Consider the following 27,293-nt stretch of genomic DNA (forward strand, 5'->3'; position numbering starts at 1 on the left):
AGTCCTTTCCTGCAAAAGCCCACACTCTCAAACAGTGCGTAGTGCACTGAAAACCATTCTAAGACTTCAAAACACATTAAAAGCTTAGCTGTTAAATGCTGGTGTTCTTGGGGGGAAAAAAGACAGCATTTGAACGAGACGCTGAGCAGAAGCCTGTGTGAACCAGCCCTTATTCAGCGCCTGATCCAATGATGCTTCATGGAGCAAAAACACTTAATCACCCAATTAACCAGTCACAGAACACACCTCAGAGAAAGCCACAATTTTCCACCACCAATGTTTAATTCTTTCAAAAGAAATCTGTACAAATATACACATATGACAGTAAGACCAATAAAAATCAAGATGATGATTCTCTGAATTGAGGTATAACAAGAAGCAATTAAAATAAAAACAGAAAGGAGAACACAGAACTAGTGGAAAAAAACAACAACAAAATAAAAAAAAAAAAGGCTTTATAAGGTAAATAGATATACTGTGCATTTTAGATCATAGTGGTATTAAAACTCTAAGCTGTATATATTAATATATACGATAAAATATATATTAATATATAAAATATATAAAACATATAAAACAAAAGACCAGCATTTTGTCCAAAGGAACAACATTTATATATAGATAATACATACATATACATAATTAAAGGCAATATAGAATTGTGGACAGAAAATAAAAAGACAGAAGTCTGCAATAGCTTTTACGCCACGCAAATACTGTTCTCTAGTTTGCCTTTCCCCTAAAAGAACAACAGAACTATTCCACTGATAGTGATTGTTTAAGCAATGTGCTACGTACAGCGTAAGGTGACAGAGCAAAATTAAGATAAAACCACAGGCTGTCCAGTTTTGATTTTTTTTTCTTCTTTTCAAATTTTATATAACAATTAGCAGCTAAATCCGTTATGTACAGATACTAGCATCTGAACTCTCGTTTCATTTTAACCTTTGGCAAGATTACTTACAAACTCATACAACCATTAAACCTTAAACTATTTAATATATTTGTAATGCATAAAAATAAAGATTTTGGCTTTATACCCTTGTCTGCCAGGAGAAGGCAGCATATCTACGCTTTGAAGTGCATTACGACCTCAAGCACCCAGCAGACGAGAGATAAATATTTTCTCCCATAAAATTCCTTTTAGACTTTTATATACACACATATATTCTCTAATTCGGATGTGGAAGCTCAGGCACTGCTATATTGCTTTGCAGAGAGTCATATCTCGTGTACGTAGCCACATGTCTTTCGCGAAAGAGTCGGTTGCTTTCTCTTTAACGTTATGACCACCATACAGAATCTTCTCTGGTTGGCTGTGCTAGGGAAGCCTATGAATGTTTTGCAGGAAGAACACTGGATTATCCTCACAGGTATCCATTGAATACAAATTTGGTGAGTACTGCAGCTTTCATGCTCATGATTGGTCCTTTTCTTGAATCTCTCCCTAATAACTTTAAAAACAAAAACGTATTAGAATCCTTAGACCAGTCCCCATCAGGATCATTGCTGCTTTAAAGTTCTATTTCAAAGGTCTTTTGGAGATCAGTGGAGAAAGGGTTTGTAGGTGAAGGGTTTCCCCGAGACTTTGATCTACTTTCTAAAGCTGCCCATTGGGCTTCAAATGGGTCTATAGCTGTAGAGGAGGGTGGCCCCTGCTGGTGTTTGGTATCCCAGCCACTGCTCTCCACTCCATTGAAAGCCACTGAACCATTTTGTTGCTTGGGAGATGCTTTGACGTAAGGACTGCTGCTTGTGCTGTTTGACTCGTAGGTGGGGAATGTCTGCTGCTTAACCAGGCCAGGCGATGGTTTCGGTTGAAAGACAGGTGGGTGTCCAGCAGCTCCAAAGACATTGGCAACCATCTGTGAAGGTGTGATGCCCACAACTGGGACACTAGGTGCTGGGTAGCTCATTCCGTTTGTAACAGTGTATGGTTGCTGCACAGCTATGTATGTAGGCGGTAAGGTGGAAACAATGGCGACTGGCACTGTAGGTGGTGCTATAAAAGTATTTGCTGGGTAAGGCTGAGTGGGGTTTGGAGCAGCAACAACAGGCTGCATTAAGGGCTGAGGCGGAAGCACAGGAACAGAGGCAGGGACGGAGACCTGGACAGGGACAGGGACAGAGGCCGGGACAGGAGATTGCCGTTGCTGAGCTTTAAGGGTTTTAGACACCTCTTCAAGCCAGCGGTCTGCCTCTGAAGGCGTTCGCTTGTGGTTAGAGTGGACAACAGCTGGGGTGGATGTAAATTCAGGTCCTGCAAGAACAGAGAAAGTAAGCATTAGGATATGCAACAAAGTCTTAAAGAGGAACAAATAATATGATCTTATTTATAAATTGTTTAGTCACTGCCCACTGTAAAATCTTACCTCACCCTGATTTATATTCTTAAAGAGAAAGCGTAATGACAAAACAGAGCAAAAAATTATTCAGAACACCCATTTTTAATTGCTCTGGTTTCAGGATCAGAAATGCTTCTTATATTTATATACCAGCTGAAAACCCAGCATTGCCCGGGTATATATTTGGCAGTTTTTAGGTCCGTCCATTTTTTCTAACCTTGACACACAAATCGCTCAATGACCAAGTTTGCCAGCTGTGGGGTCCTTCGCATCAATAATGTGAAAATGGAAGCAGTTTAACCACTTCACCGCTAAGGGTTTTCCCCCTTAAAGGACACATTTGAGCTGGAATCAAAAAATGAAATCTACTTACCCGGAGCTTCCTCCAGACAGCTGATCTGTCCCACGCCGCAGCTTCACTCTCTGCCACTGGCTCTCGGACCCAAGGGCGCCTCGCCGGGCCGTCTTCTCCTGCGCCTGTGCGAGTGCAGCTGTCAATCAAATCCACGTTGCCCAGTGTATTGCGCATGAGCAAGACTACTGCACCTGCACAGTACACTCTGGCCACGTGGACTTGATTGACAAAAGCCAGGGCCGGATTTACCATAAGGCACTCTAGGCACGTGCCTAAAGGTGCCATGAGTGATTGAGGCGGCTAATTCCCCTCCCTGAATGTCTTCCTCACTGGCCCTGCCGCTCTCCGTGTCAGCGTAATGCTGATCGGGTCCAGTGGCAGCCGCACAACAACACAAGTATCCCGGGCTTTATTTGTGACGCTCTGTCAAGCCACACTGATTCTGTGTGTGGCTATCGGGAGGCAACGCACTCTGGGTAATTTTCACTTTGTTTTTCTTCCGGCCGCCGGGAACCCTGGGAGGAGGGAACTACTATGAGACAGGCTTCAAATTGTCTAAAAGGAAGCGGAAGGGGGAGAATTCTGGGCTGCAATGAAGGCGTAACCTATACCTGAGGAGATCTTCATGCATCTGTATGCAGCTAAGAGCTATTACTACTACTGAGCTATAATTACATTCTGGAAGACCGGATGTCATGGCTACATTTTGTTCACAATTTTTTGTGAATAAATAATCTGCTTTTTAAGAATTCGGCAAATGCTGGTCATTTCTTTGCTTTTGGATTACGGTTCTCTTTAAATAGCTAGAAGCAATCATTCAAACATTTGGCAAACGGGTCTTGATACATTTTCAGCACCTTAGTAGACATTACATCATGCTATTCGCTATTAATATGTGACTCACCGGAACTAAATCATTGTAATAATAAAGCTGAAATTCAAATGCATAGCTGTCCACACATCACTGCACAGCTGACAGGACAGCTGATATGTCGCAGACATATCTTATCAATTGTTCAGTGGATGAGCAAAGAATCTGGAATCTGCTGGCTGTTTACACTCACAATCTTGCTCATCAGGTTTAGGCGTGCCATTTATCACCACTTTTGGTATCATTTTGCAATAAAACATTTAGAAAACCCCTCCCCTATGTCAGCTGTCTCTACATGGAGGTGGATACAGATAGTCCAGCCCTCTGCTACATCACCAGCTTGTATGCCTGGGCCAGTGTTTTAACCCTCCTGGCGGTTTAATTATTTTCGCCAGGAGGCAGCGCAGCAGTTTTTTTTTTTTTTTTAAATCATGTAGCGAGCCCAGGGCTCGCTACATGATAGCCGCTGCTCAGCGGCATCCCCCCGCTTCGATCGCCTTCAGCGATCTCCGATCAGGAAATACCATTCAAAGGATTTCCTGGAGGGCTTCACCCGTCGCCATGGTGACGGGGCGGGATGACGTCACCGACGTCGTAACGTCATTGGGAGTCCCGATCCACCCCTCGGCACTGCCTGGCAGCGCACGGGGTCTGGGGGGCGCGCAGCGTGACGGATAGCGTCGATCGAGCACGGGGCGGCGGCGATCGGTGCGCTGACGCAGCTAGAAAAGTGCTAGCTGCGTCCAGCAAAAAAAAAAATTAAGTAAATCGGCCCAGTAGGGCCTGAGAAAACCTCCTGCGCGGCTTACCCCGTTCGGGGTTACCGCCAGGAAGGTTAAAAGTCGATCGGCAGCAGCACCTGGGGAACTAATGAGCTGGGGATCGCATGCAGGGATGCACACGCATCCGCCGGCATTAGGCTCCGCCCACCCGCGACGTCAACCCGCCAGCCAATTAGCAGCGGTGGCGGGTAGTAAATACCCCCATCTTGCCGTTACTAATAATACACTTTGTTAAGCTAACAAAGTGTATTATACTGGCTGCCTCCTCCCCTGGTGGTCCCAGTGATCGAGCGACCACCAGGGGATGAGGCAGCTGCGTATGTAAACACACACACTGATCCTGTCCCCCTGCCCCCGATTGCCCACAGCACCCCTCAGACCCCCCCCTGATTACCCACGTCAGACCACTGTTTGCACCCAATCACCCATCAATCACTCCCTGTCACTAACTGTCAACGCTATATTTTAGATTAGCCCCCCTAGGGGCTCCTGATCACCCCCCACACCGTCAGATCATCCCCAATCCCCCCCCCCCCCCGTGTACTGTATACATTTATTCTTCCCTGTAATCACCCACTGGTCACCTGTCAATCACCCCCTGTCACTGCCACCCATCAGAGCCTAACCTGCCCCTTGCGTGCACCTGATCACCCACCCGCATCCTCAGATCGCCCGCAGACCCACCCTCAGATCACCTCCCCAAGTGCACTGTTTACAACTGTTCTCCCCTCTAATCACCCACTGATCACCCATCAATCACCCCGTCACCACCTGTCACTGCTACCCATCAGATCAGACCCTAATCTGCCCCTTGCAGGCACCCAATCACCCGCCCACACCCTCAGATCGCCCTCAGATCCCCTCTGATCAACTTGCCAGTGCATTGCTTGCATATATTCTCCCCTGTAATCACCTACTGATCACCTATTATTATTATTTAGTATTTATATAGCGCTGACATATTCCGCAGCGCTGTACAAAGTATATATTGTCTTGTCATTTAACTGTCCCTCTGAGGGGCTCACAATCTAATCCCTACCATCTAATCCCTACCATAGTCATATGTCTATGTATGTATTGTGTAGTGCCTGTATCGTAGTCTAGGGCAAATTTTAGGGGGAAGCCAATTAACTTATCTGTATGTTTTTGGAATGTGAGAGGAAACCGGAGTACCCGGAGGAAACCCACGCAGACACGGGGAGAACATACAAACTCCTTGCAGATGTTGGCCTGGCTGGGATTCAAACTGGGGACCCAGCGTTGCAAGGCAAGAGCGCTAACCACTACACCACCATGCTGCCCACCTGTCAAAGGGGTATTCCACTGAATGGGCCGCCGAGATTCTGGCCCAGTGGGGTGAGTGCGATTGGGAAGCCTCATTCGACGAATCATCCGGGTCAGAATACAAACCAGTGAACAGCAGTGGTTCTCTGACCGATAGCAATGACGAGGTTGAAGTCCCGGCTAGAGCCAGGCGTACCACACTCCATGTCACTGGACCGCAGGTGGCACAGGATCAGACTCAAGGGCAGCAGAGTGGTGTTAGCGCTGATCCGAGTTTTCTTGGTGAGGCATGCACCAGCAGCATAGCATCTCCTGGACTTAGCACCAGTGCTACCATAGACCCTGTCGAAGTGGCGAGCACCAGCATGGACAACATTGAGTAAAAAAAAGCCAAAAAATTCTCATTTACAGAGATATTTGTTCCACCCAGCATGGGTATGTGTAAAAATACACCCCAAAACACATTCTACTATTTCTCCTGAGTACGGCAATACCACATGTGTGACACTTTTTTGCAGCCTAGGTGAGCTAAGGGGCCCAAAGTCCTATGAATACCTTTAGGATTTCACAGGTCATTTTGAGGCATTTGGTTTTCAGACTACTCCTCACTGTTCAGGGCCCCTAAAATGCCAGGGCAGTATAGGAACCCCACAAGTGACCCCATTTTAGGAAGAAGACACCCCAATGTATTCCGTTAGGTGTATGGTGAGTTCATTGAAGATTTTTTTTTGTCACAAGTTAGTGGAAAAATGACACTTTGTAAAAAAAAAAAAAAAAAAAAAATTTATAAAAATAAATTTCCCCTAACTTGTGACGAAAAATAAAATCTATGAACTCACCATACGCCTAACTGAATACCTTGGGGTGTTGTCTTTCTAAAATGGGGTCACTTTTGGGGTTCCTATACTGCCCTGGCATTTTAGGGGCCCTAAACCGTGTGGAGTAGCCTGGAAACCAAATGCCTCAAAATGACCTGTGAAATCCTAAAAGTACTTATAGGACTTTGGGCCCCTCAGCGCACCTAGGCTGCAAAAAAGTGTCACACATGTGGTATCACCGTACTCAGGAGAAGTAGTATAATGTGTTTTGGGGTGTATTTTTGCACATACCCATGCTGGGTGGGAGAAATATCTCTGTAAATGGACAATTGTGTGTAAAAAAAATCAAAAAATTCTCATTTACAGAGATATTTCTCCCACCCAGCATGGGTATGTGTAAAAATACACCCCAAAACACATTATACTATTTCTTCTGAGTAGGGTGATACCACGTGTGACACTTTTTGCAGCCTAGGTGCGCTAAGGGGCCCAAAGTCCTATGAGCACCTTTAGGCTTTACAATTTAGCACTCCCAAAATGCCAGCACAGTAAACAACCCACAAATGACCCCATTTTGGAAAGTAGACACCCCAAAGTATTCAGAGAGGGGCATGGTGAGTCCGTGGCAGATTTCATTTTTTTTTTTTGTCACAAGTTAGCAGAAATGGAAACTTTAAAAAATGTTTTTTTTTGGTCAAAGTGTCATTTTCCTCTTACGTGTGACAAAAATAAAACAACATCTTCTATGAACTCACCATGCCTCTCAGTGAATACTTTGGGATGTCTTCATTCCAAAATTGGGTAATTTGGGGGTCATTTATACTATCCTGGAATTCAAGGACCTCATGAAACATGACAGGTGCTCAGAACAGTCAGAGATGCTTCAAACTGGGGAAATTCACGTTTTGCACCATAATTTGTAAACACTATAACTTTTACCCAAACAAAAAAAAAATCCAATAAGTGTCTATTTATTGATCAAAGATCAAAGACATGTAGCACAATACATTTAGACAAACATTTATATAGAAATTTTACTTTATTTGAAAAATGTCACCACAGAAAGTTAAAAAAAAATAAAATCTTTTTTTGACAAAATTCATGTCTTTTTTGATGAATATAATAAAAACTAAACATCGCAGCAGTAATCAAATAGCTCCAAAGAAAGCTGTATTAGTGAGAAGAAAAGGAGGTAAAATTCATTTAGGTGGTAGGTTGTATGACCGAGCAATAAACTGCAATAAAGCTGCAGTGGTCTGAATGGAAAAAAAAAAAGTGTCTGGTCCTTAATTGGGTTTACGGCTGCCGTCCTCAAAGTGAAGGTTCAAGCAAAATAAATAAGTTTCACTTACCTGGGGCTTCTACCAGCCCCATGCAACCAGTAATGCGTAAAAATGTATGTGTTAATGTTCCTGCACTAGCGGGAATGCGTAAAAATGTACGCAATGCGTCCTGCCGACCTCCGAGGTCGGCAAGCTGCCAGCGGGGGACTGGAGCAGCAGTGAGTGACTACGAGGGCACAGGATGGCTGCATGGGGCTGGTAGAAGCCCCAAGCAAGTGAAACTCATTTTTTTATTTTTCTTGGACTTTCCCTTTAAGTGGTTAAATAAGGTTCCCATTGACTTTAAAGAAAAGGAGAGAGAGGAGAGAGAAAACCCAAGGTGGGTTTGCCAAATCATATTAGGACACAGAGGCATGTTCTGTATACAATGACCTGCCTCTGTGTCTTTCCATTGTGCCTCTAGCGCCCCCTGGCTCTGCTGTCCCCAATAACAAAAAGCGTCAGGCGAGCAACATGCAGATTGTCGCTAGCCTGCTGTTTACCTCAGCCTGTCACTCACCGCCGCTCCCCCGCCTCCTGTATTACACGGCTCCCCCACCTGTGTCCCTTTTCTCCCCGCCTCCGTAAGCCAATTGGAGGAAGCTTACAGAGGCGGGGAGGGAAGGGACATGGGGGGGGGGGGGGGCTGGAGGCACAATGGAAAGACACAGAGGCAGGTCATTGTATACAGAACATGCCTCTGTGTGATTCGACAAGCCCACCTCAGGTTCTCTTTAACGACCAGAGCCATCCTTCCCCTGTTTGAGCCTATAATTACTGAAATTGGCTCACAGTAATCACAAAATATATGGAAGAGTGACACCAGAGTGAGCGGGAGCAGTGTTACCTGATTGGCAAGAGGGACAGGTAGGATAGGAGCACGCAACGCAGTAATGGAAAAAAACAGTAGATACTGAAGGCATAAATTGTGATACACGAGGATCAGTCGGAAAGCCAAAATCCCTAGCAGGTTATAAAGTACTTTATGTTAATGCCTTTTATGCATTTAATAAGTAGCGGTTACAGATATAATGCACCAGTGATGAGCATAAGGGTCATCCAGAAAGTAAAACTCACTTGCTCTTATATGCTGCAACTTCCTGTCCGATAACCCATCGATTGGACAGGAAGTTGTATTGTGTGTAAGTGTCCAAACTGCTCTCAATTGATAAAGGGATCTTTTTTCCGATGAAAACGTCACAAAATCGATCCTTTTATCGATCAGGAACAGAACAGACAGGTCGAAAATAATTGTTAGTTTCCCATCGATCCGACCGAAGTTGCATCGTGTGTCTTCCCAGCACACACACAAGATATACTTTTCAGTGTAATTTAATTTGTATCTGTCAGGTTAATCTCTTCACTCCTTGCACCGCATGTCAGGTGAATGCAGAACGCCAGTAACTCTTAGTTTAGCACCATTAACATGAAGCAGCCCCCTCAATTCCCCCAACCAGAAGGTGTGTTACCACTACAACTAATGAATTGAAAACCTCGTAAAAATATACAGCATGATAAATGCTTAAATAAAGGCGCTGATTATGTGCAGAAATAATCAAAAGATAGAGTGTCTAAAATAAAATAAATAGTTTCCTTAATTGAAAACAGCTATTACTTTCTGCATGACCCTTGAAGTTTGATTACAGACATATCAAATTCTAGCTCTCTTCATACATTTTAAGCCTATTTATATAAAAAAAAAGTTATGATTTAAAATGCTTCAGTGTTTTGTTATGCAAGTTAGACACAAAATACCAGTTATAATGCCCTGTCCACTGCACAAATTATGCATTTGAATAAAAGACCCTACTTACGCTCTGAAGTAAATCAGACAATTGCCTTACCTACTACGGTGGGAATGGGCACGGTTCCAGTGTAAGTGACTTGCGTAGGTGCTGCAGTGGGGGCATTTGCCCAGGGATTGGTCTCACGAACAGGTGCTGCTGAGGGCGACACGGTAACTGGTGCAGGTTTAGCATTGGGTAATGCAAATGCTGAACTGGTACCATTCACTGAAATGAGACAAGCCAGAAAACATTGTTTGTGTTGAGTTCTTGCTAAAGCCAAAGCATTTTTACTTATTAAATGTTAGGCAGCAGTTACAGTATTTTCAGTTACTGCAGCATTTTTATGAATATTGTCTTTCCTCTGCTTCTCACCTGCATACAAAAATGTAACATGCATCAAAATCCCAACAACTTGCAGCAGGTCAGAGGTTAAATGCCACTGAAACCACACCTCCCGAGTATGTCTGTCAGCATCTAGGAGTGGTGGTTAAGCAGGGAGAAGAGTCACACTTTCCACACTGCTACATGGGTTGTACCTGCTGTGGTTCCTCATTCTCATCACTGCAACATGCAAGGGCAGAGACTGAGGAATTGGAACAACTTCTCCCCAAATAAGTGCTTGTATTAAAAAAAATTGCCCATTTCCAGGCAAAAAGACCTTTCACATCAGAGCTTATTTATGTTTGTGTGGAATTGCCTTGATTGACAGATGCGAAATACCTTTTGTCCCTTGTAAAATACCTGGTCAGGATCCCAAACACTGGCCAGTGCCTCCATAACAGGCTTTTTGCGTTACTGGCTGCAATCTTGGCAGACAGATACAGCCTGTGCCTTCCCCCTTGCAGAACGAACAGTGAGGATGATGCAATCCAGTCATCCGTAGCACCAGCACACACAGAGTCCCAAAACGGGCTCCTGTAATACCTCCGCTTTTCAGCTGCAGAATCCTTTTTTTTACCCACAGGTAGCAATATCCGAGGACTCAGATTACCAATTTGTTAAATAGTATTCTTAGATCTATGTCCGAAGAAGGGCTTAAACTGATACAATTACTTGGAAAGCAAAGCATGTTTAACTTTGATCCAAAAGTTTTAAAGTAGTACTGGAAATAGTAATTATGTTTGGGACTGCTTTATATTTAATGTGCCTGTCTCTACTTCTCTCTAAGGGCTGGTACACACAAACCAATATTCACAACTGACTGCCATACGATCTGATCAAAAATTAAATTTTTTAGCAGGCCATTTGGAAACTACGACTTTATGACCATTTTGTCAGTCGTTAAAGGACTTACGAGGTGAACAAGTAAAATAAAGATGAATACCTGTGTGCAATCTTGTTCTATGGAGGAAGCCATCCGCGCCCTTCCCTTCCATTCCGTGCAGTTTATTTACATGTAGGCAGCCCCAGGTCACATCCCAACCCCACACCACGGGTCGGGCTGGCGTTCCCCACATAAGATGGCCGCCAGAGTCTACACAAACTGCACAGCTGCGGCAATCTTGGCGGCCATCTTATGCGGGGAAAGCCAGCCCGACCCGTGGTGTGGGAGTCGGCATGCGACTCGGGGCTGCCTACATGTAAATAAACTGCGTGGAATGGAAGGGAGGGCGCGGATGGCTTCCTCCATAGAACAAGATTGCACACAGGTATTCATCTTTATTTCACTTGTTCACCTCGTAAATCCTTTAAGAGATCAAAAGGAACTGTAGTGGTAATTCTTAATCAGTTCTGCACAATTCAAGCAGGGAGTGCTCACTTGCTTATGATGGACTGACTTTCACAGGGGTCTTGGGATCAGAAGCTCTGCTCCCCCATGAGGAACACCCCCACTAGCATAAAAAGCTCCCTCCATGCATTCTCTTCGGCCTTTGCATTTTTCGACAGAAATTAGGACCAGGTCTTTGCAAATATTATTAGGTCCAGAGTCTTAAACTAGATCTAAGAAAAAGAGGCACCCTGGGGTGTAGTGACTGGAGAGTGTTCTTACCTTCTCATTGGCAGCAAAACAAATAATGGGCCAATAACCCTTGTGTTTTGCCAGACTCTGTGCTTCTTTTAAAGGGAACTGAAGTGAGAGGTACTGTATATGGGGGCTGCCATATTTATATCCATTTAAACAATACCAGAAGCTTAGATATCCTGCTGATCCTCTGCCTTTTAGCCATAGACACTGAACAAACATGCAGCAGATCTGCTGTTTTACATTTGTCAAGTTTAGCTGCATGCTTGTTTCTGGTGTTGTTTAGACACTACAGCAGCCAAATAGACCAGCGGGGCTGGCAGGCAACTGGTATTGTTTAAAAGAAAATAAATATGGCAGCCTCCATATACTTCTGGCTTCAGGTTCCCTTTAAGCATAAAGGTCTTAAAGCGGTTGCTCCAGATTAGCTTATTGGGATTTCCCTTGATAAAGCTGGCTGTGTCCGGTGCCATTATTTTATGTCATCAATTAGAAGGTAGGAATACCTTCCAGTCACTACGGCCTATGGCGGCTTCCCAACATAAGCGGTTTCAGTAATGTTTTTGGCAACCCACGGTGATGTGATCCACAGGGACATCAGAAGTGCATAAACCATTTTCCATGAAGTCACAATGCATGGTTACAGACAAAAAATTCACAAATGCATTGCAATTTCTATTCATTATAATAAATGGAAATCAGAACTGGAGAATTGAGTAGCAACCAAAGTTCCCTGCGATGTGACGGCCACAGAAAGGGGACCAAGGCTCAAAGATGCCAAGATAAGATATCATTTTCTGCAAGACAGTATGAATAAAATACATAAGCTGCTAACAAAATGAATACCACCCAATACAGACCTTCAAATGGTGGAGACTGTGGTGTGGTGGGCTTGGGCATAGGTGCTGAAGTAAATGGGTCTTCAGGTGGAGCACTGAAGGTACTGGTTATCTGGGAGCATAAGGCGCTGATACTGTCATTCTCCCCTTCAAGCTCTGCAACTGGAACACAACAAGAAAAAAAATTGTAGAATTCTGAAAATATAGGTTTAGAAAGAATATAATATTCCTTAAAAAAATTCAACTATTTATTTAAAGAGGAACTGTCGCGAAAATCTTAAAATTTAAAACACATACAAATAAGAAGTACATTTCTTCCGGAGTAAAATGAGCCATACATTACTTTTCTCCCATGTTGCTGTCACTTACAGTAAGTAGTAGAATTAACCGACAGGTTTTGGGTTAGTCCATCTCTTCATGGGGGATTCGCAGCATGGCATTTATTCTTTATAAAGGCATTCCCTGAAAAAGATTTATACAAAGATGCTGGCCAGCCTCCCTGCTCACCATACACTTCTTTGGCAGCTGGACGGAGCAACTGCCATACACTAAGTGCATTTTAAAAATAAAGAAAAACCTGAGAAACCCCCATGACAAGATGGGCTAATCTAAAATCTCTTGGTAATGTCAGATTTCTACTACCTACTGTAAGTGTCAGCAACTTAGGAGAAAAGTAATTTATGGCTCATTTTACTCTGGAAGAAACGCACTTCTTATTTGTATGTGTTTACATGTATTTTAAATGTTACGATTTTCGCAACAGAGGTCCTTTAAAAACAGTTAAAACCTACCCTTCTAACTGCCACATACTTGAATAAGAGACTACAACATCCCAGCTTCTTACCTTGCAGAAGACATGTAGTGGTCATGTAACTGCACAGAGCCTCTCTCAAGCCCCTACAGACGACAGACCTGTGCTCAACATAAATTGGATGAGCGGAAACTAGTTGTAGTGGATAGTTTTGGCAACATAGACCACTTGTTCTCCTTCCCAGTGCATTACATAGTATTAGCTGTTCAACTGAGAGCAGTGTGAATGACTATCAGAGGCTGTCAGCTGAAACTATTACAAATATGCTCCTTCTGGCAAACAAATATAGTCTGTGATCAATTCTCTTGTGCTAAGAAACAAAGTGCTGATTCACTGCTCTCCAGACTATTGAAGATAAAACAAGTCCACCTTCCCCTTTCTAAACCATTGTACTCCAAGCATCCCCCCATTACGGAATCTTGAATTACAAGGCTCCCTTTTTAGTACCCCCTTTATATTGCTTAATATGGTGTTTACCATTATAACGCTAGAATCACCTCCTCGCATTTACATATACAAGATTTCTCATGTGCTTCACCCCTCCTCTGGAATGCCCTTCCACAGCACATTCGTCATTCTCCAACCTTTGATAGCTTTAAATGATCCCTAAAAACTCACTTTTTCCAACAAGCAGCTTTACCTTAGGTCATTCTCCTTTTGTCCTAAGGCCAAGTTGCACTCCTACTAGATAACCCAAAACACACTGCCCTCTAGGTATGTACATTGCATACTACCCCATCTCTTGTTTCTCCCTGTTCATTTAGATTGTAAGCTCACAAAGGCACGGCTCTCTCACCATTTTGTGTTCTGGAATTTTTTATACATTTTATTCATTCATCATCTCTTGATGAGTCATGCAGTAAGCCAGCAGTAAGGAGCCTGGCATGGAAACAAGAATCCACTAGACAAGACAAATCACATTTATATCGCGCTTTTCTCCTGGCGGACTCAAAGCGCCAGAGCTGCAGCCACTAGGACGCGATCTATAGGCAGTAGCAGTGTAAGGGAGACTTGCCTAAGGTCTCCTACTGAATAGGTGCTGGCGTACTGAACAGGCAGAGCCAAGATTCGAACCCTGGTCTCCTGTGTCAGAGGCAGAGCCCTTAACCATTACACCATCCAGCCACTGCATGGTGTAATGGTTAAGGTGTGTAACACAAGAAGGGACATAAGTGCCATCAGCCAGGGAGCACTAAGTACTCAAAACATAAAAACTTTTATTCTAAAAATGCTTTGAAGAACTGTGCTGTGAAACAAAAGCTGTTTGCTTAATATTGAGGTATACTTTGGAAAGCTGCTTGCAAGATCTATTGGAGAGGTTTTGGTGATTGTTTTGCAGACATAAGTGTGAAGAGTGTGTCTATCCCTGTGAGGAGATCCAGAGGAGGCAAGGGGGTTTATGTAATATGCCACACAAAGTGAACTTCACTACTGTAAACGGTGAGTCCCACTATTATAGGGCGAGAGGGCTATTTTCTTTTGGTGGAGAAACAGATTTCCTATACAAGAAATTGTGGAAAAAAGTTCACCCCTTAATGCACAACAGAAATCGGTGATTTCAAAAAGTGTACCTGAGATGAAAAGCCATCTCAGGTACCATACTTACCTGGGGCTTCCTTTAGCCCCCTTGAGGCCGCTCAGTCCCTCGCTGTCTCCCTGAGTAGCTCCCGTCACCCGCAATACAGCTGAAAGCCTGGCGGAGTTGATCTTCATCGCTCATGCACGGCCCGTTGTGCTCCCCCGTTGTGCTTCCATCCCTAGGAGTGTTCTGTGCCTTTGCAGTAGTACTGTGCAAGTGCAGATTGTTCTCAGCGGCAAGAGGACGATGGGGGAGCACGCCTGGCCGGGCATGCATGGCGAAGTGTGACTCGGCCAGGGTTTGGGGCTGTATTGCGGGTGACAGGAGCCACCGGAAGAGACAGCGAGGGTCTGAGCGGCCGCAAAGGGGCTTATGGAAGCCCCAGGTAAGTATAGAACCTGAGATGGCTTTCATCTTAGGTACACTTTAAAGTAACCTTACTTTAGATTATAAAAAAATAATCCCTGCATAACAAACTGCACCACTATGGTGATACTGTATGAGAAAAGTGGTACTGGAAAATCACATAGCAGCCTAACCTACTTTCGCCCAGTATAAATACCCAAAGACAGCTTGCTGCAGATTGTTAACAAGAACTGATAAGTAGGAGTGCCTGCCTGTAAACACATGAACCGTCCAAGGGAAAAAAGATAAAATTACTGCATTCCATTCCATTGAGCAACAACATTCCCCATATAGTTTGCAGGTTTTTACTCCAGTAAATCTAAAACAATGATTTAAAGTTTAAAAGTTGACTTCAATCAGAAATTAATTAAAAGGGGAGGGGAAATCTTAGCAAAGCCTAGCAATGCTTCCATTAAATAAAATCGCCCGGCTATGAGACCCAGTGGAGCGCATCCTCCATGGAGTAGAGGCGTGGGCACAGCCTCTGTACCAATGCAGAAGCTGGAAAACCAAAAGTAAAGGCTTGGAAATTGTTTAGAACCGATTATGTACTGTACCACGATTAAATATATATTTGTCAAGGGGTACTTGTGATAATGTTTACTATGCTAGGGGGCACTTGGTGAGTAAAGGGTTTTAAAAGGGGTACATACCAATAAATTGTTGAGAAACACTGCTCTAAAGAACAATTAGTGACATGGCTATGGACTTTAAAGTGCTGCGTTTAATAAAGGCGCCCAATGAAAAGGGCGCAGGAAATATCAGCCAGAAGAGTATAAAAAAAAAATTACAGATATTCTGCCACTTAATTCATATAGTAAAATATTGGTAATATCAATCAATATTTTACTATGACCAAACCTAACCCTACTCTCAAACAGAACCCTCCGACTACTGATGCTCAACCCTGCCCCATCCCCCCCCCGGCAGTACCTAACCTTCACCCCCCCCCCCCTCGATAAAATAGCGATATTTTTAGCCGCAGTTTGCACAGCAGCGTGCTCTGGCACCCACTCTCTTATTCACCACCATTTTCAACAGGATTCATCTTGCGCCCTTTTAAATGCTCCAAATGTGTCTTTCACCTCCCTCTCCTGTAAATCTTTGTCCTTGCAGTACCATTTATTAAAGGGAAGGTCCAAGCAAAAAAAAAAAAAAAATGAGTTTCACTTACCTGGGGCTTCTACCAGCCCCATGCAGCCATCCTGTGCCCTCGTAGTCACTCACTGCTGCTCCAGTCCCCCGCTGGCAGCTTTCTGACCTCAGAGGTCAGGGCCACATTGCATACATTTTTACGCATTCCAGCTAGTGCAGGAACAAAAATTTATGCGTTGCACCACTAACACGTAAAAATGTATGTGTTAATGTTCCTGCACTAGCGGGAATGTGTAAAAATGTACGCAATTCGGCCCTGACCTCCGAGGTCAGAAAGCTGCCAGTGGGAGACTGGAGCAGCAGTGAGTGACTACGAGGGCACAGGATGGCTGCATGGGGCTGGTAGAAGCCCAAGGTAAGTGAAATTAATTTTTTTTTTTTGCTTGGACCTTCCCTTTAATGTATTTAATACCTATGTAAAATAAGGGGCTATTTTCTTTGTTACATATTTTTCAAAAAATTATGATTGTGGCATAAGGCAAGTACAGTTAAAGGGAAGGTTCAGGGACTAGCTAAAAAAAATAAAAATCCATTTCCACTTACCTGGGGCTTCCTCCAGCCCGTGGCAGGCAGGAGGTGCCCTCGGCGCCGCTCCGCAGGCTCCCGGTGGTCTCCGGTGGCCGACCCGACCTGGCCATGCCGGCGGCCAGGTCGGGCCTCTTCTGCGCTCCATGGTGCGTTCCACGCCGGCGCGCTGACGTCATCGGACGTCCTCCGGGCTGTACTGCGCAGGCTCAGTAGTTCTGAGCCTGTGCAGTACAACCCGGAGGACGTCCGATGACGCCAGCGCGCCGGCGTGGAACGCACCATGGAGCGCAGAAGAGGCCCGACCTGGCCGCCGGCATGGCCAGGTCGGGTCGGCCACCGGAGACCACCGGGAGCCTGCGGAGCGGCGCCGAGGGCACCTCCTGCCTGCCACGGGCTGGAGGAAGCCCCAGGTAAGTGGAAATGGATTTTTATTTTTTTTAGCTAGTCCCTGAACCTTCCCTTTAAGAGAAATGAAGAAAAAAAATTGTTAGCATTACAGAAATTTAGCCCTGTGTAGAGCAGAGAGCTGCAACATTCCAAACCATCAATGTGATATGTAGTTCTTGGAAGGGGAATCGCATGGCCTACATACACATGAAGAAAAGATAGGACAGCCTTACCTGGGTTGACTATTTGAAAGTCAGTCTTCCTCTGTACGGTTGATGGCAGCTCATTGATCCGGAGAGAAAGCTGGCGTTTGAATGGGGACATTTTCTGGCTGAGAGCAGGGAAACCCCTGAATGAACCTTGCCTCGCTAACTGCTCAACAGGAGCATGTCTGCGTGGAATTGCATGGGGGTTATTAGCATCTTTGCTGTCCTGGTATAGATGGATCTCAGACGTCGGTGACGATGGCAGTGGGGGTACAATGGATAAGGTCACAACAGCAGCAGTGGTGGTTGTAGGAGGTGGTGGTACAATTTTGACTTCTGCATCCACACCTAAATATATACAAGAAAACATGAAACGAACTGATACAATTAAGTATGCTTAAATCTACAAGAATGATTATTGTCTTTACCAAAAAATACTTCAATTAGCAGCTTAAAGAATAATGATACATTTAAAGTGAATTGACAGCCCCCTCCCCACCTCTTACCGTTCTAATAGATTAGCCAGACTATTACAACTTTTAAAACAGAGACCTGTATTTTACAAAGTACCTGAAATGGTTTAAATCCTTACTTTTTTCACCTCCTAGACCTTTATGTGACTGCTCTGACAAGGGCATGCACTCCGCTGTCAGGAAGATTCCTCTTTGAGATACACAGACGATATGCATGTCTGTAGCCTTTTTGGTTCACCTGTCTGCTGGCGTGCCTCCTCCAGTGTCCCGTGGCTTCTCTCCATTGCCAGCAGGACAATGGTTGGTCACGCACGTTCCATAGCGTCACGCTTACAGGCGTCCCCATGAGAAGACACAGGCGCCCTTGAGGACAGGTGAGCCAAAACTACATTGCAACATTCACCACTGGTCCGGGGGGTACACATTACATGAGGGAGACCTGGGGGGCCCAGAATTCAGAGGTGGCTACACAGATTTTGATGAAGATATTGGAAATCTGTGTGCAGAGATGCGGTAGCAATAGATCCCTCTCTGGTCAGAGATGGATCTATATGTTTTGATTGAATCTGCTACTCCATCTGCCAATGTATGGACACCTTGAGGCTGGTTTCACACTACAAATTGTCGTTAGCGTTGCGCCCGCTGCACCGCACAGTCAAAAACATGCCTTTTGGGAATACCGCGTTAGTAGATGTTGTTCCCTGTCTGGCATCCGTCCAAACAGGAAGTGACGCGAGCTTGCAGTCACTTCCTGTTTTGGGTTTGCGGACTGAAGCGTACTGTAAAAATACGCTTCTGCGCATGCGTGCCGTATTGCATTTAAAGGTCCCTGCATCACCATAGTCTAACATGACTTCTGGGCCAATGCAGATCGCCACAGGAGCCCCACGGTAATGTAAGTATGTGCTAGCATTAAATCGGGCACTTCCAGCACAGCGTACCGTGGGAAGTATGAACTTCCCCACAGACTTCCATGTATGGCTATCCCCAATGTTTCTGGCCTCTATGTAGCAAATCAACAGATACTTTGGGGAAAACTGCTCAAGTTACTTTTATTGACACAAAAATATGTGATCCTTTTCTGAATAAAATTTCATCCAATGATTCAATCTTCACAGGTATCCCAATGGCATAAAATATTCTTTGACACACAGAGAAAATATTGAATCATTGGATAACATTTTATTCAGAAAAGGATCACATATTTTTGTGTCAATAAAAGGAACTTAAAGAGGAACTTCAGTCTAAACATACTGTCATTAAGTTACATTAGTTATGTTAATTAAAATAGATAGGTAATATAATATCTTACCCACCATTTTTTAAAAGAACAGGCAAAGGTTTGTGATTTCATGAGGTGCAGCCATCTTTTTGGTTGAAAGAAGGTGACAGGGAGCATGAGAAAGTTCCAACTGTCCTGTGTCCTAATCACCCCTCCCAGTTGCTAGGCAACGAGAACAACATCAGAAATCCCATCATGCTTTGCACAGCATCAGGGGGAAAAAGCCCAGGCAGATCAGGGGGAAAAAGCCCAGGCAGTTTTCTTCGATGGGGCGGAGCTTAGCTAAAAATGCAGCTAAAAATTAGACTTCTATAAGAAAAACAGTGCTGATGCTGTGAAACTGTTAAAGAAACACCAAGCCTTTTCAGTTCTGCTGAGTAGATTTTTTAGTCTGGAGGTTCACTTTAAGCTTTTTTTTTTATTAGAATAATGTTGTTGTGGTTTCTACAAGAAATACAAGTCCCAATAGTATTTGTTGAATTTAAAGTTTGGGTGTGGTGGACCACCTTTTGTGGGACAGAAAAAATGTTTTTCCTTCCAATAGTAAGTACTTTCCTAACTGTATAAATACATGACTCCATGTAGCAAATGACAGGATGGACTGCTTTTGCCTGATGACCAATGTCAAAGTGGACATGGCAGGGTGATACTTGTGTCTCATCAATCCCCACCAATTTCCATGGGGGCATTTTCCGTAACACGTGGCGATGCGATCCGCAGGGACATTAAAATAGTGCATAGACTGCACTGTCGGACGTTTCCATTCATGCGTAAGGTCACAACAGCAGGAGTAGTGGTTGTAGGAGGTGGTGGTACAATTTTTACTTCTGTATCCACATCTAAATATATACAAGAATAAATGGCTGTAATTTGCATACCTGAATGTTTAACTCTTTCAGGCAGAAAAAGAAACACCACTTCGTTATTAATATGCTTGGGACTGTACATGCACATGTCTATCTCATGATGCTACATGTCCCCTCGGGTACAATATTTACCTCAACTGTGTAGGAGAACTCTTCCCCATGGTCTTTCTTGCTGGCTCACCTCAACCATACTCTCAATGGGAAAATGATGAGACGAGATGCATTAATTAGACAATGGTACCTTTCTTAGAATCCTGTATCTGTTTCATGATCTCCTCCCTCTCCGCTTGTTCCGTTGCAGTGGTAACTCGGAATGAGCCTTCCCGGGTAAAAGTGGTTCTGCTGGCATCAAAGGTTGCTGTCACACCACATTCTTTTTCCCGCTTCTGTTTTCTTTCCAAACAGGCAGCAAAGGCACATCCCACAGCGTGACTTAACCTCTCACCCTAGAGTAGGAAAACAGACCATGCAGTAATTACCAATTTCATAATTTAGTGTCTGTTTCATCATGTTCAGGATTGGCTGGGTAGTACTTCATGTTACGCTAATGAAGTGTTCTTCCCAGAGCCTTTTACCAGGGCGGGCCGCCCAGGTAAGATCCATGAGGGCCCGGGTAAAATTATCCTCATTCTGTGCATTGATTAGTGATCAGCGGCGGCTGTATCATTGCAGCCAGCCGTTGTCACTCAGGGACGCCATCTCCGCACGCCTCAGCTCCCGGCAGTTGTCTGTTGTGTGGAGGGGCAAGGAATGCAGGGACGTCACACGCAGCTCAGTTGTGCGCAATTTCCCACCTAATGACACCCAGCATAACATTCCCCACCCGGCTACTTTTTCATACCACCCGGCTGGTAAAAATTTCTGGGGAGAACATTGTAATGTTTTCCTGGAATCCGAGTTAGCATCTCCTTGGTCATTAATAGGTATTCTCCATACTAGATTATCTCACTCACAGCAAAACCTGATTTTACATGATACTGTATTGGCGTGGAGGGAAACTAGAAAATGGTTTCACCTGCCTGGTCAACTTCCCCCTGAGGGTGCCACTGGCTTGAAATCCTGGGCTCATTCCAGGCACTATGCAAGCTGTATTTAGACAGTGGGCAGAACAAGGGGTTGGTCACCTGTCCTCTCTGTTGATGGCTAATAAAGCTCTTCGCCAGTTCTCTGAGGCTAGTACAATGTACTGTATCCTTTTCTTGCAAGCCACTCCTTTTATTATGCTCAACTTATGAATTATTTTGTGTCCGTGGTGGGGAAGGAGGGAAGACTCCCTTTGGTGAAGGGCTTTGAGGATATGCTAGCTAATCTAAGTGGCAAGCAATCTCTTTAAAGCGGTACTGTCACCATAAAAATCAAATTTCAACAGCAACTGGTCTGAGTGTATTAAGTCATAAAGCTGCTACTCCTGCATTCAAAACTTGCAAAACTTTTTCTGCTGTTATGATTTGGAGTTATCACATACTTTAGGAGCACCGGCCCTTTAATAGCCATTGCCATTGAATTGCATGCTGGGATTTCTTTTTATCTAGAATATATTCCTCCTCTTCCATTTCCCTGCCTAGCTGCTTATCATAAACACCATCTTCTCACTTGTGTTTACAAGCAAGGCTGAGGTGACTCAGCGATTGGAGTAAATAAAAAGTGCAGTTCCTAGTATACACTTCAGTGGGAGCGTCTGAAGACTCTGTTAGGAGAGCAGCTAATGAATACACAATGAGCAAGAGAAGGGGGGGGGGGGGGGGGAGAGACAAGAATCAGGGAGGATATGATGTCAGCATTAGCTTGGCAAGATGGCCACTGCCTAGAACAGGATTTTTTGCTTTTCCTTTATAAAATTCATAGGAATCATTACGTGGATAGCACAATACATCTGTTATGTAAGTAGAACTAGTATTTATCTACTTATGTATGTGTTTTTTATTTCTAGGTTAGCATGGGTGTCGCTTGTTCTTTAATGCCTTTTCTCCTTGAAGGCCAAACGTAAGGGCTTTATGGAGTATTTATCAAAGTGGGCTGCACTGGGTGATGTCCCGCCAGAGCAGATACAAGAATCTATTGTTGATTCATGGGCAGCCACCAATAAAGTATTTTGAGTGCTGACTGGAGGGAAATGCAGTGTAATATTATACATAGAGCATATATATCCATACAAGGCCCCTATTAACACCCTCAATCTATAGCGGTATTGACTGGGTGTCCTAAGAGTCCCTCTTGTTCACATGATTTTAATCATATGGTATGGTTGTGCCCTTTCATACAACAAGTCTGGAATGTGGTCCTTGAGATGACACAAAAACAACAACAACAACAAATAACATTTGTAGAGCGCTTTTCTCCCTTAGGACTCAAAGCGCATAAGCATGGCTCAGACACAAATGGTTCAGGGTACTGTGAGATCCAGAGCAGGGACAAGGTCCTCCAGCACCCAAGGCTGAGACACCAAAGTGCGCACCTCCATCCCTCCTACCCCAGCTGTCACACACTGATTGCTATTAGACTAAGAGGGCCACAGGGCCCACAACCTCCCCAACACCTTAATATCTAGTTATCTGGCTTGCAGTCACTGCTATGTATCCCCTCTTCTTATTTCTTTCTGATTCATACACAATTAGGAATGACAGCTGAATGAATTGTGCGCCCCCTCCTACACTGCGCCCTGAGGCTGGAGCCTCTCCAGCCTATGCCTCGGCCCTGGTGAGATCTCTTCCCCCTATCTTTTGTCGTCTACATAGTCCCGATTTTCTGGAGAGTGATCAAACTAAACCTTTGTTGAGGTTTGAGCACTAGGTACTCTTGGCAGCTAAAAAACGTATTCTTAGAAATTGTCTGTCCCCTTCCGTACCTACTATGTGAATGTTAAGAGAAATTTTGGGTATCTTCTGCATTTAGAAAGTTTAAATGCTGAAAGAGAGAAAAAGTACTCACTAAGTAATTTTTTAGGACTTGGAGAAGTTTTATAGAGAAGGAATGTACCAGGGAACATATTGTTAGTATAATGTCACCACTGCAGAATACTACATAATATTCTCACCCAAAAGATACAAGGGTATTTAGGGAAACTTGAAATTTGAGATGATATGAGTATTGCTTATATTCTGTATGTGTTGGAACGCATGGGGGAAGGTCCGGGGATGTTGAGCTGATGGGGACACTGCATTTGTTCACTCTGTATATAGTTTAGGGAGTGGGAGTTGGCTAGTGGACCCTACCGTGATGGGTGCTATATTGGCGGATATCTTAGGTATGTGAATGTGAGGTCCTGGGTAAAAGAACCTTGACCGGCCTAGGACATTCAAGTTGTTTATAGTCTTCTGGGATTATGGACTGACATTCCGCATGATATTAGTGCTCCATCATGTGCTGAAGAAAGTACTTGCCAAGTTTATTTGTTAAAATCCTAACAGAAAAGTGGAAAAATTGAGAATATTGTGTATGTGTGGTTGCCCATTGTATTGATAGACATGTTGCATTTGTTCTTTTCTTGTTTATTTTCCAATAAAATTTCAATAAAAAAAATGTACACATTGCATAATGAGTTTGACTGCTGTCCAGTACATGGCAGCATTATAATCTGTGAAAAAGGGGAATAATCTAGCCTAAATAGCCATACAGTAAATACTCAACTAGAACTCAAAAAGTTGACTTTTGGTAAAACCCTATTTTAAATCCGTGCTTTTTTTTCAATCTCAATTTGCAACCAGATATACATTTCTAGAACTCACTGAGGCTTAAATTCCACTTCTCTGCAGGTCTGGAACACATTCTGTCCTTGTGAAATACGGACTGCCTGGAAACTTCCCATGAGTAATTAGCTGCACTGAGTAGGAGGTATTACTCAATTACCACAGCTGTATTCATGCAATGATTAGCTGGAAACGTGGACACTCCCATACCCCAATTCTCTGTTAGTAACCACGTTGTGTAACTTTGGCGAATGATGTCCTGGGGTGGGGGTTCTGTACAGCTTCTTCCGCAGGATCTCTGCAGTGCATGCCTGTACTCAACTCCTACTGGCTATGTGACATCATATAAAAGCTGATGATGTGAATAGAAACACGAGGGTGGGAAGATGAAAGCAGCTGTGGAGAACAAGTAGCTAAAACACTATTCTACAGTATGAGCTTCCATGAACCACTAAGCAGTATGACTGGGAAAGCGAGACTAGATTTGTTAACAGGGTGCAGGAAATGTGTTATTTGAAAAGGGGGGTGGGGAATGAAATGGTTATATTGGCACATGGCATGATTATTTGTGTCTCCTGTGTGGACTTGTAGTTGAGTGTTTATTATTTACAAATTAAAAAGGATCAAATATTAGAATTAACCAATTTTTGCAGATGATATACTTCAGCATATACAAGTATGTAAGTACTTTGGTACAAAATCAATTATCTCAAAAATGGTATAACCCATTTAGGACGGCAGGCTCTAGCCCCTTTAAAGGGACACTTAGGGCCCTTTTCCACTAGCGCGTTTGCGCTAGCTGAATCGCAAAAACGCAAACCGCTAGCGATTTTACAATCGCTACGGTTTGCTTTTTAACATAGGAATCGCGGTAGGTCATTTCCACTACCGCGATTCGTTTTTTACTTGATCGCGATCGCGGCGCGGAGCGACTTTTGCCGCGATTTTGCTATGCAGTGCATAGCATGGCAAAATCGCGGCCGCAAACGTCGGGAAAACGGCGAAATTGCGATTCAGCAATCGCTAGCGTTCAGCGCGAACGCTAGCGACTGCTAGTGGAAAAGGGCCCTTAAAGGGGAACTTAAGTCAAACAAAAAAAAATGAGTTTTACTCACCTAGGGCTTCCAATAGCCCCCTGCAGCTGTCTGGTGCCATTGCCGTCTCCCTCCGATCCTCCTGGCCCCGCCGGCAGCCACTTCCTGTTTCGGTGACAGGAGCTGACAGGCTGGGGACGCGAGTGATTCTTCGCGTTCCCAGACACATTAGCGCCCTCTATGCTGCTATATGGTATATGATATATGCTATAGCAGCATAGATGGCGCTATTGTGGCCAGGAACGCGAAGAATTACTCGCGTCCCCAGCCTGTCAGCTCCTGTCACCGAAACAGGAAGTGGCTGCCGGCGGGGCCAGGAGGATCGGAGGGAGACGGCGATGGCACCGGACAGCTGCAGGGGGCTATTGGAAGCCCTAGGTGAGTAAAACTAATTTTTTTTTTTTGACTTAAGTGTCCCTTTAAGTCAAACAAAAAAAATGAGTTTTACTCACCTAGGGCTTCCAATAGCCCCCTGCAGCTGTCCGGTGCCCTCGCTGTCTTCCTCCGATCCTCCTGGCCCCGCCAGCAGCCATTTCCTGTTTCGGTGACAGGAGCTGACAGGCTGGGGACGCGAGTGATTTTTCGCGTTCCCAGACACATTAGCACCCTCTATGGTGCTATATGATATATGCTATAGCAGCATAGATGGCACTATTGTGGCCAGGAACGCGAAGAATCACTCGCGTCCCCAGCCTGTCAGCTCCTGTCACCGAAACAGGAAGTGGCTGCCGGCGGGGCCAGGAGGATCGGAGGGAAACGGTGAGGGCACCGGACAGCTGTAGGGGGCTATTGGAAGCCCTAGGTGAGTAAAACTAATTTTTTTTGTTTGACTTAAGTTTCCCTTTAAGGACTAGAGCCTTTTTTTCTGTTCTGCGTCTGTGATCACTGTGATTGGCTCACAGTGATCACCTGGTAAGGAGCCAGGTGAAACTGGCTCCTTACTGATAGGAGGAAGCTCAGCTGTCACATGACACCCGAGCCTGCGATGGCAAGCATAGATTGGCTCGGGACTGCGGAAAGCCACAGTGTAGACTCTACACCGCATCAGAGCTAGAGAGCCGATTAATGTATGCTTTTTGTACACAAATGCACTGAACACTCCTACTAAAAACCAATGCTGAGTATAATTAGCCTTCTTACAACAGAAGGTATTTGCAATAATTTAGCTTTAAGTGAGCAACTGTGGTTTCCCATGATGCATCACAACTAAATAACCTATGGCTTATACATTTTACAGAGCCACATTAACCCAACATGCATACAGCCCATTTCTAACTTTCTGGTCCTCATAAGAACATGGCAGGGATTGATGTGGTTCTCTGGGATAGGGCTTGGAAGAGTAAAATGTCGCAGAGTACATTAAATACTGAACATAGCTACAGAACTACACAATATAATTTCTATAAAAAAAAAAAAAAAAAAAATATTCTTTATACAGACCGTATCCTTAACAGCCATGAAGCAGTGGCAAATCCATCTTCTCGTTGTTCCATCACGACAGATGTATGAGAAAGCTCGGTCAAAGTTTCTGTCTGGAGCACAGAAGGACACTTTCTCTATTGTTTGGTCTACTAAAAGATCCTGTGGAATAAAGTAAAACAGCACGTTACCACCTAAGACATTTAGACATAATTTAAAGCAATTCTAAAGCCACCCAGTCCATTTCGTAAAAAGTTAGATGCTTACCTCCATAGTGGGAAGCCTCTGTATAATACCTGTATAATACACAGGCATCCCGGGTCCTTTTCCAGCCAACCGATCCAGCACTGGGTTCCTCTAAATACAGTATATTTGGTTCAGCATGGTCCATTATGTTTCTTCTGTCCCAGAGTGTGGGCGTGAACGAGTGCATCTACAATGGGCATGTAAATGTGCTCGTCCAAGGCAACGCTCCCAGACAGAAGATATAGCGGTGAGCTGAAAAAGGACCAGAAGGATAACTCAGAGGCTTCTTACTATTGAGGTAAGTATCTCACTTTGGAAAAAGGGAGGGGGGGGGGGGGGTGGATAGAGACGATTATTTCAGGATTGCTTTTATGATAGATATTGGTGGGAGGAGAGGATAGCATTTCTAAACATCTCCAGCTGGAACTGCTGAAACCAACAAGACCTATATGGGCTCGGGGAACAATTAAGTAACAAACCTTCGGGTGAGGTAAGGCTTGGTTCAGACAGATATCAGAACTGGCCCACCGCAGCTGCCGAGCGTCTTGTTGCACTTAAAGCTGACAAATGCTTTTCTGTAAAAGCATTTGTCGGCTTTAAGTGGTGCTTCCTTGCATGCAGTGTTTTTCGCCCCCGGAGGAGGACACAAAAGCGTGTCAGTAAATGATCCACATGGCTAAGCCTCACGCAGGTGACGTGAAAAATCGGGACTGCAAACTATTGTAAATGGCGGTAAGCGAACATGACTGCTGTCCATTCACCTGAATGGACAGCATTTAAACAATGAGCG

The 27,293-nt window shown here is 44.3% G+C and overlaps 1 protein-coding gene across 4 annotated transcripts in view; it reads right to left on the reverse strand.

Annotated features, from left to right (window-relative positions):
* Window positions 1-979: 979 nt before the first annotated feature.
* Window positions 980-27,293, reverse strand: part of NUMB (NUMB endocytic adaptor protein) — a 173,177-nt gene continuing 146,863 nt past the window's right edge. For all 4 annotated transcript variants that reach the window (XM_068254126.1, XM_068254124.1, XM_068254127.1 and 1 more), the window contains 6 exons: window positions 26,279-26,419; window positions 20,300-20,504; window positions 17,465-17,785; window positions 12,388-12,528; window positions 9,622-9,789; window positions 980-2,260 (listed from right to left, as the gene is read on the reverse strand). In XM_068254126.1, the coding sequence (XP_068110227.1) occupies window positions 1,515-2,260; window positions 9,622-9,789; window positions 12,388-12,528; window positions 17,465-17,785; window positions 20,300-20,504; window positions 26,279-26,419 (1,722 nt within the window). In that variant the 3' untranslated portion in view covers window positions 980-1,514. The remainder of the gene's footprint in view (window positions 2,261-9,621; window positions 9,790-12,387; window positions 12,529-17,464; window positions 17,786-20,299; window positions 20,505-26,278; window positions 26,420-27,293) is intronic.

This window comes from Hyperolius riggenbachi, chromosome 9 (genome assembly GCF_040937935.1).
Source record: "Hyperolius riggenbachi isolate aHypRig1 chromosome 9, aHypRig1.pri, whole genome shotgun sequence".
Taxonomy (NCBI): domain Eukaryota; kingdom Metazoa; phylum Chordata; class Amphibia; order Anura; family Hyperoliidae; genus Hyperolius; species Hyperolius riggenbachi.